The 8,768-nt window shown below is 39.2% G+C and overlaps 1 protein-coding gene and 1 long non-coding RNA gene across 2 annotated transcripts in view; one reads left to right on the top strand and one right to left on the bottom strand.

Moving 5' to 3' along the window:
- LOC123966282 (intestinal mucin-like protein) overlaps positions 1–5,395 on the bottom strand; it is a 7,892-nt gene extending 2,497 nt beyond the window's left edge. Inside the window, exons 1-10 of the mRNA XM_046042467.1 lie at positions 5,227–5,395; positions 4,901–5,148; positions 4,535–4,718; positions 4,251–4,443; positions 3,975–4,150; positions 3,760–3,829; positions 2,571–2,671; positions 1,563–1,594; positions 1,289–1,466; positions 1,076–1,180 (exon numbers count right to left, since the gene is read on the bottom strand). Of these exons, the coding sequence (XP_045898423.1) occupies positions 1,076–1,180; positions 1,289–1,466; positions 1,563–1,594; positions 2,571–2,671; positions 3,760–3,829; positions 3,975–4,150; positions 4,251–4,443; positions 4,535–4,718; positions 4,901–5,148; positions 5,227–5,368 (1,429 nt within the window). The 5' untranslated portion in view covers positions 5,369–5,395. The remainder of the gene's footprint in view (positions 1–1,075; positions 1,181–1,288; positions 1,467–1,562; positions 1,595–2,570; positions 2,672–3,759; positions 3,830–3,974; positions 4,151–4,250; positions 4,444–4,534; positions 4,719–4,900; positions 5,149–5,226) is intronic.
- On the top strand, positions 84–3,976 carry LOC123966283. The gene is made up of 2 exons (XR_006823937.1): positions 84–477; positions 3,772–3,976. It is a non-coding gene; the product is annotated as an uncharacterized LOC123966283 (long non-coding RNA).
- Positions 5,396–8,768: the final 3,373 nt, after the last annotated feature.

Genomic DNA, 8,768 nt, shown 5'->3' with positions numbered 1-8,768 from the left:
GGTGGCTGATATGACAAAGAAATCAGCCACGGAATAGGATATATAAAGAGAAGCCAGAAAGAGATCGGGGTTATTCCTCGGCGGATCTCAAGAGGCATCGGACTCGGAGCAAGACCATCACCGCACCAGACCAAGAGCCCAAGACAAGAGATGGGGATTTGAACAGCAATCAACTAGGGAACGCTTCAGAGATTTCTTCAGCAAAGTTTCAACAGATCATGCCACGGAGGATAACCATAACAGCCAAGACAACTGAAGAATCATTGGACTCAGAAGATTTTCTCCTTTTCAACTGCGACGAAGACTGAAGATTTTTGAAGACAATTTGAGGGCTTTGGACAAAGCCTCAGGTTTCCACCAGAGTCATCAGCCCAGCAGAAGAGAGAAAGAACTCCTTGGCCAGGACAACTCCTTCACCTCCCTTTCTCTCCAAAAAGAAGATAACCAAAAACACTCAAGCTCAGCTCTTTGTATCAGGTTTTGAATTTTAACAGTTTTATTATTTTTACTCAATTTTAACCAATTTCAGTTGTATGCTTGCCCTTGCTAACTTTATGCAATAAAATATATAATCACTGCATTTAAAGAACGATAGTCGACATTGAAGTTATTTCCTCACTAAGGTAGTAATCAATTAGGTAAAGTGTGTTTAACATCTTTGAGGTTCTTATAGGTTGCTCTAGCCACTGAAATTAACTTATCCTATTTTCCTGGCCACTAAATACCAACCTGGCAACCATACCAAGTGCACTGATCAATGAGAAGAGAGCTGTCGTTAACGGGCGTGGCTGGGGTGGTATCTGGCTCTAGGGCTATTCAGTCAAGTGCTATCTCAGAGTAAGCAGGGTAGGCGTTCGGAAGAAGACAGTTAGAAGCCAGGCGAATCTCTTCGACACCAGCTTAAACAGTCCTCAGTCATACCTACTAGGGTAATACCCATAGGCCTAGAGGATCGGACCCTTTAAGACGGAGAGCTGGTCCAGTACCTCCTGAACAGGGGTGACTCGGGATCTAACAAGTGTCTCCGCCGTCAATAGGTTTTATACAACTTCAAACTGTGAATAAATGAGCTCACCAAATGTATGTTCTGGACAGCATTTCCCTTCAGGAACACTGACAACTGAAGTAAATCCAACCTGACAGTTCATGCTGGTGACTGGGCAAGTGTTGCTGTGACATTCTGTGGAGATGATTAACAGTAATTATTCAGAGTAATCTTCAAGAATCACCATCAGTAGTAATTTGAAAATTTTAACCCTCAAATGTGCATTGAGGTAATGTGTCTTACGGCAAACATAGGTAGAACAGCAGGGGTCTATGGGATCCGGTTGTTGGACAATAACGAACCCTGGACCAGTGCAGTTTATTAGAGGTGGTGGTGGGCACACCTTAGGCTTGCAAGACACAGTCTTGGTGGACTCCTCACAGATGCAGTTTAGGCATTTGTACCCAAACATCTCATTCAACTGAATAAAAAACAGAGTAGTGACATCAGTGTCTCTTGCAAGTAATACAACAATGGTTAGGATTTTAACTGAACATGAGAAGAAGACTTGGCTGACCTTACGAGGAATGCCCTCAGGATCAAGACATCCTGTTGGAACACAGTTATTAGCAATTTAGGGCTTTATGACTGACATTATGTTGACCAATCTGCTGGCTGAGTGCACTCTCTACAAAAGCCACCATAACTTCAGTGGCCTCGTCAAAGTGAAGATTTTCACTGACTGATAACAGTTGGTTGTCACGCCATCAGACTGATGAAAGTAGTCTGTGTAAGTGGGTATTTGTTATTCACAAAACCAAAATTGGTTATGATGGAGGCTCACCTTCTCTGAGAGAAAAAACAATTCAAACACCACACAACTCTGGACAAACCCACAGAATGGATGTTTAAGTGCTGACTTTGTTTTTCAGAATTTTTGGGTTTTAAAGGTTATTAAATCAAATTTGCAATGATCTTTTATATTGTAATCAGATGGAATAAACAATTAAAATCTAAAAAGACATGAAATTATAGTGAAATTATCTTGTTTGTGGCCGGAAAGTGTGCAGAGAGTTTGGTTTGATGAAAATACTGAAAATAACTTCATGGAGTAGATTATTTGTTGGAGCTGCTGACAATAGTACAGGCCAGTACAAACATAGACAAATGTTAAATTGCATTGAAAAGGTTTTTTAGAGGTCTAGATTGTATTTCAATATGTAGCATATTTTACAGAAGATGTACAAAAAGCAGAACAGTTAACAACAGCACTATTGTGTGGGTTTAAAAATTAGATCCCACCATAGTAATGGCTGCTGCATTATCTTACATCAATAAGATAGATAGACGGGGAGTAGTAGTTTGTAGTAGCAGTCATTTGTCTGACACTTTGTTTAAAGTGACTTACTTTCCCCCCATACACATACACCACAAGCAATTTTGAGTTGAATGTCTTGCTCAATGACACTTTGACGTGCATACAAGAGGAACCAAGGATGTAACCACTAGTTCTATTAACCAGGCTTCTTTACTCATTTATTCTATACTCTATAGATTAATCTGAAGTTAAACACACCCCACTTACCACAATTTTCAACACATTTGTCAGAGTATTTGCTGAAGAGTGTCATTCCATCAGGACAAAAGCAGCCCTCAGTAGTGAACTTCTTGGTGAGTTTGTCAGGACTGTAATATTTAGTCATCAAGAAATACATTAATGTTTTTCCTTTCAGATACCAAAAACTGTTATTTAATGATAATAACATGCCAACATCAATTGCACGGGACAGCATAAAAGATAATCACACACACACACACACACACACACACACACACACACACACACAAAAAACATAGTTACATATAAATCATTACAGACCTCTACTATGAAAATAAGTAAGTATATAGCTCAAGCTCTGAACTTGAATTGTGTTTTTGGCTAAAACCTTTGCTGCCTGCCTGCCTGCCTTGCTAACTTGCATCACCTCTGGACAACAACCATTTACATGGACCTTCCAGCCTGCTCACTCTACATTGCCTTCACTGGATTCAAGCCGTAGTTACCAGCTACACTCTCTGGCCTGCCTCCACTCGTTTTCTGAGACTGCATTTGTTATAAATTATCTTAACCTCACCTGCTCTGTTTCCAGTCTGCTTCTGGGTTCCAACCTAGTTTTCGACAGAATTAAATTGGTGTCTGCACAATATGACCTGCTGCATACATAGTGAGAACAAAACTGGTCTCAGAACTGATCTTTGACGTATACAGCATGTCATCTCTACAGTAGGAGAAGGAAAAAAATTAATTGAAAGATAATTCTGTTTGACGGATAGGAAGAGAACCAATCCAGTTCTATTATGGAAATACTCTAAATACCACTATTTTAGCTCGTTCACTAGCATAGGATGATCAATGGTGTTTAAAGCAGCACTAATGTCAAGCAGCACCAAGACATATTATTATGTCCTTAGTAAACTTTAGAAGAGCTGTTTCAGAGTTGAAGTTGTGTGATTAATGTGTTTTAAGGGTAATTCTGAGACTGTTCTGAAGGTTTTTAAACTGACAGATAAAGGCCAGGTCCTATTAGCACTGACTGAATAGATTTGATTTTTAAATTGGGACACATATGGAACACAGAAACTGTTAAAATATGGTGCTAACTTAACTAATACACTGTTTTCTTTAATAATTACTATCCTATTATCGAGTATGATATGTATGTTTGATATGAACACAAAAAGACTTAATAGGCTTCCTTTTCATTAAAACTTACCAGTCTTCACAGGTTCGCTGTTCTGCAGGACCACATGGCTTGTAAACTTTGTTTGATGGGCAGTCACTGGCTGTTTGTAAAGAAAATATCTCAATATAATTGTTGAATTTATTTGCATACCACTTACAAACTGTATGTGACAAAGTGTAAAGTAACCTTTGCAATGTGTACTAAAAAGAAAAGAATTTAACTTAAAATAATGAGTGGTTGCTTACCACACAGTGTGGTGTGATTCCTCCACTGAAGGCAAACCCCAGCCTGAGCACAGGCAGCAGCATAAGTCTGCAAACTTGAGCATTCCACATTTGGGTTGGAAACATGGCAGCTATCAAAAACACAGCCTTGGTAGAAATTGTCAGGAGAGACAAAGCGATGGCACTCTGCAAAGACACTGTGAAAAAATTAAAATGGTCCATTAATGTATTTTAATTGCTTACATTAAAGTTACGGGGATGAATGTGCACTACAACAATCGATTAGAGAACATGTACCTGCTCTTCAGCAGCTCACACATGGAGTCTGGCTTTCTCTGGCATGGACTGGATGACGGAGACGGCGGTACAGATGGGCAGTTGGGTTGGGAAATGTTTATTGCAACCCAATAGTTGGCCATCTCTGCACAGCTTTTCACAAACCTGCCTCCAGGCAACATGCAGTCATCAGTCTGGTTGTTATTGCATGTTCCTGACAGTAGAATCACAACACAGTTAATATTGGAGTGTAAACTCAAGAAAATTATTTAATATGGCAACTGGAGAGAGAGAAATGTTCTTACCACAATGTCCCTGTGTGTTTCTGCCAAAAAATTGAAAGGGAAGGGCAACACTAAAGCCAGTTATTCCAAAACGAATTACCACTTTTATGTCAGGGATCTCCAACACCAGGTTAATGCCAGAATTCAAAATTGTAACACCTTGTTGTGAATAAGGTAGTTTCAGAGGTGCTTCATCTTTGAGCACCTACAGGGAAAATATAAATATACAATATATCAATATAATACTTTAAAACAACTTGTTTATATTACAATTATTCCATGGAAATGTGGCCTATACATTGACAGTAATAATCTACTCTAGTTTATGGCGTGCATTTAAAAAAATATATTTGATGATGATGAGGATTTCACACAGTCTTGTTTTACCTCCAACTCTGGTGCTCCAATGACGTTATGATTCTTCAGTTTGAAAAAATGTGATCCATAAAATACAATTATAGATCGAGGACAAGAAACATTGTCAGTGAGAGCACAAAAGACATTGTCAATATAAATCTTCAAGTTATATTTTGGTGAAATCTCTTCCATCAAGACATAAGTACAGTTTCCTTGATAAGTGTAGTAAAGTCCATCAAATGTGATGTAATGAGGATCTCCCCAGCCTGTACATACACCTGTACACAAACAAAAAGCTGTAAGTTCTATAGTGATCATACTTTTTGAAGCATTCTTTTAAATACAGAAAAACTTACAGTCACAAGCGTAATGTTGGCAGCAGTGGTACTCATCGTACACAAGAACTGGTTTATTTTTATTGGCACAAGTGATGTTCGCCATGGGTGGACATTCAAGAGGAATTATATCAATCCTGTTGTTCTCAATGCATCTGGCCATGGTGCAGTTGTCCAGACGAAATGTCTCATTTTGCTGATTTAAAAAGAAAAATGGGTGATATGTTTCTTGCACAAAACACTACCTGTTATATGTATGACAAAACATCCAGTCCAATCCAATCCAATCCAACATTATTTTTAATAGCACATTTAAAAACAACCAGGTAGACCAAAGGGGCCTGACATGAAGAGGCAATTCTGATTCAAATCTTATTCTGATTCTGAATTCATACCATTGTCTCGGGGCTGCAACTGAGAAAGCCCAATCCCCCCTGTTCTTGTGCCATGTTTTAGGGATAACAAAGAGAAACTGGTCAACAGACCTCAATGACCTTGAAGGAGCATACAGCTTCAATAGATCAGCGATATAGGCTGGAGCTGGGCCATGAAGGGTTTTTAAAAAACAAGAAAAAAAGACAGAGTCTTAAAATTGATCCTAAAATTAACTGGGAGGCATTGAAGAGAGTCAAGAACAGGGGAGATGTGGTGTTGCTGACAAATTTCAGTAAGGAGACGAGCAGCAGCATTTTGAGCGAGTTGCAGTTGAGAGAGGGAGGCCTAGCTAACACCTGCATATATATATATATATATATATAAATCATTACAATAATAAAAGTGCCCTGTGAAAAATCTATAAATATATATATATACTATATCAGTGCAGGATAAAAGGGTTTTAGCATAGTCTGAAGTCTAATTTGAAAGAAACCAGCTTTCAAAACAGAATTTATCTGTTTCTCCAGTTTAGAATCGCAGTCCATTTTAGTGCCAACGTTTACTACACCAGACTTAACATAGGGTTCCAAACAGTGAGAGGCATTAGAAGCACCACTGGGTCAAAATACACGACCTTAGTTTTACGCTTGTTAAAAAGAAAAAATAATAAATGCCATCCAGGTGTTGATGTCGTGAAAACAGTCAAACAATCTGTTAAAGGAGCTACCACCATTCCTTTTAAAAGACAAGGAGATTTGCGAATCATCTATGTTAAAATGGAAACTGATGTTATGTCATTTTAAGATTGAGCCTAAGGGAAGCAAATAGAGGGAGAAAAGAATTGGCCCAAAATCAAATGGAAACTCCACATGTGAGGGACAAAGGGTGAAGGAGAGTCACCAAAGCTGACTCTAAAATCTCTGTCTGACAAACATGACCTAAACAATTCTAAGGCAGTGTCTTTAATCCCCACGTTGTGCTCAAGGTGAGAAATAAGTATACTGTGGTCAGCTGTGTCAAACGCTGCTGTAAGATCTAAAAGAAAAAGAATCACAGAATCTTCAGAGTTTGATGAGACTAAAATATCCCCAAAAAACTCTTAAAATTGTAGATTCTGTGCTATAAAATGCCTTAAGACCACACTGGAACACGTCAAGAACACCTGGGATTGCAACTGTAAAAAACATCCTTCTCTAAAATCTTAAGAGACAAAGGGAAGTTTAGAGATAGGGCGATACTTCATGTCCAGATAATTTTTTTTAATGAGTGGCTGCACCACTGCTTGTTTAAAATAGGGTGTTACAGAACCTGAAGTAAGGCTGCAATTTATGATTTCTTGGATATTAGGTCCAATAGTGTCCCATACCTCTTAAAAAGGCAAGTTGAGACAATGTCAATGGGACACACTCAGGGTTTCAAATGTGCGACAATATTTTTAAGAATAGAGACGATATAGGCTCAAAAAACAGAAACTGCTGCACACTCTATGGAAATGGAGGGGTCAAACACAGTTGGTGACTCTGAGAGTTAAAATATGTGCAATCAAGTGTTAAGAAATCTGAAGAAGCGCTCCACCCACCAGCATTCAGCCAGTCACATTCAGTCACAAATAAAGAAATCCAAGTCATGACAGGAGAACTCATTTAGGATAAAGGTCTCATTCATTAGCAATCTAACATTGACCAGGGCAGCTCTAAGAGGAGGGTAGGGACTTGCCGTCAGAGGTACTCAAATCAGCGGCTGAAGATATATGTGGTTAATGCAGGTGAAAATCGGCGAGGAAGCTGGGCCCCCACATCCAAGCTGACAATAGGTACTAACCAGGTGTCAGTAGGGTCCAGGGTGCACCAGGAAACATAGCAATGATGAAACAATCCATATTCAGCTAAGAAACAACGGGGGTCTGACTAATTCCAGGATAGAGATAGGATTAACATGAATCTATGTGTTTCTATGTGCTTGTCTTACCACAATTTTCCAGCGAGGGCAAGAAGGTGGTGAAGGTTGAGGAGTAGTGGTTGGGGTGGATGCAGATTTAGATGTGTTGAATGTGGTTGTCCGGTTAGTAGGTGGTGTCAATATGCTTGTTGTGGTGGTAGTAGTAAGTTCAGTTGGTGGTGTTGTTGACATTGTGGTTGTAGTTGGCACTTCAGTTGTAGTAGTAGGTTCAGGTGGTGTTGTAGATTTAGATGTTGTTGTAGTTGGAACTTCAGTTGTAGCAGTAGGTTTAGTTAGTGGTGTTGTCGATCTTGTGGTTGTAGTTGTCACTTTAGTTGTAGTAGTAGGTTCAGGTGGTGTTGTAGATTTAGATGTTGTTGGGGTTGGAACTGGTGTTGTAGATTCTGTGGTTGTAATTGGAACTTCAGTTGTAGCAGTAGGTTTAGTTAGTGGTGTTGTCGATCTTGTGATTGTAGTTGTCACTTCAGTTGTAGTAGTAGGTTCAGTTGGAGTTGTAGATTTAGATGTTGTTGTGGTTGGAACTGGTGTTGTAGATTCTGTGGTTGTAGATGGAACTTCAGTTGTAGTTGTAGGTACAGTATGTGGTGTTGAAGACATTGTGGTTGTAGTTGGCACTTCAGTTGTAGTAGTAGGTTCAGTTGGTGTTGTTGTAGGTTTAGTAGGTGGTGTTGTAGACATTGTGGATGTAGTTGGCGCTTCAGTTGTAGCAGTAGATTCAGTTGGGGTTGTTGTAGTCTTTGGTGTTGTTATCGTTGTCGCTTCAGTTGTAGCAGTAGGTTTAGTTAGTGGTGTTGTCGATCTTGTGATTGTAGTTGTCACTTCAGTTGTAGTAGTAGGTTCAGTTGGAGTTGTAGATTTAGATGTTGTTGTGGTTGGAACTGGTGTTGTAGATTATGTGGTTGTAGTTGGCACTTCAGTTGTAGTACTAGGTTTAGTAGTGACGGGAGTAGTTGTACATGGTTCATCTACCATTTTACAACATTGCACTCTGATCCTATAGTTAAAGCACTTCAGTGGAGGACTTATCTGGTCCTTTTGTTGACATGTTAAACCATTTTTCAGATCACAAGTAACAACTTGGCCAGTTTCACTCACAAAGTCATTGAAGTTTTTCCTAGTGTCAACTGTCGATCCACATTCAATGTTGCTCGGATCTTGACATACCTGTTTACCGCTATTTCTGATGTTCTCATATGTTTCCAAGTCACTGTTGTCATTTTTTGGGT

This window comes from Micropterus dolomieu, unplaced genomic scaffold, assembly GCF_021292245.1.
Source record: "Micropterus dolomieu isolate WLL.071019.BEF.003 ecotype Adirondacks unplaced genomic scaffold, ASM2129224v1 contig_13066, whole genome shotgun sequence".
NCBI classification, from domain to species: domain Eukaryota; kingdom Metazoa; phylum Chordata; class Actinopteri; order Centrarchiformes; family Centrarchidae; genus Micropterus; species Micropterus dolomieu.
Note: the sequence above shows the minus strand (reverse complement) of the source record. Positions and strands in the feature narration are given on the sequence as shown.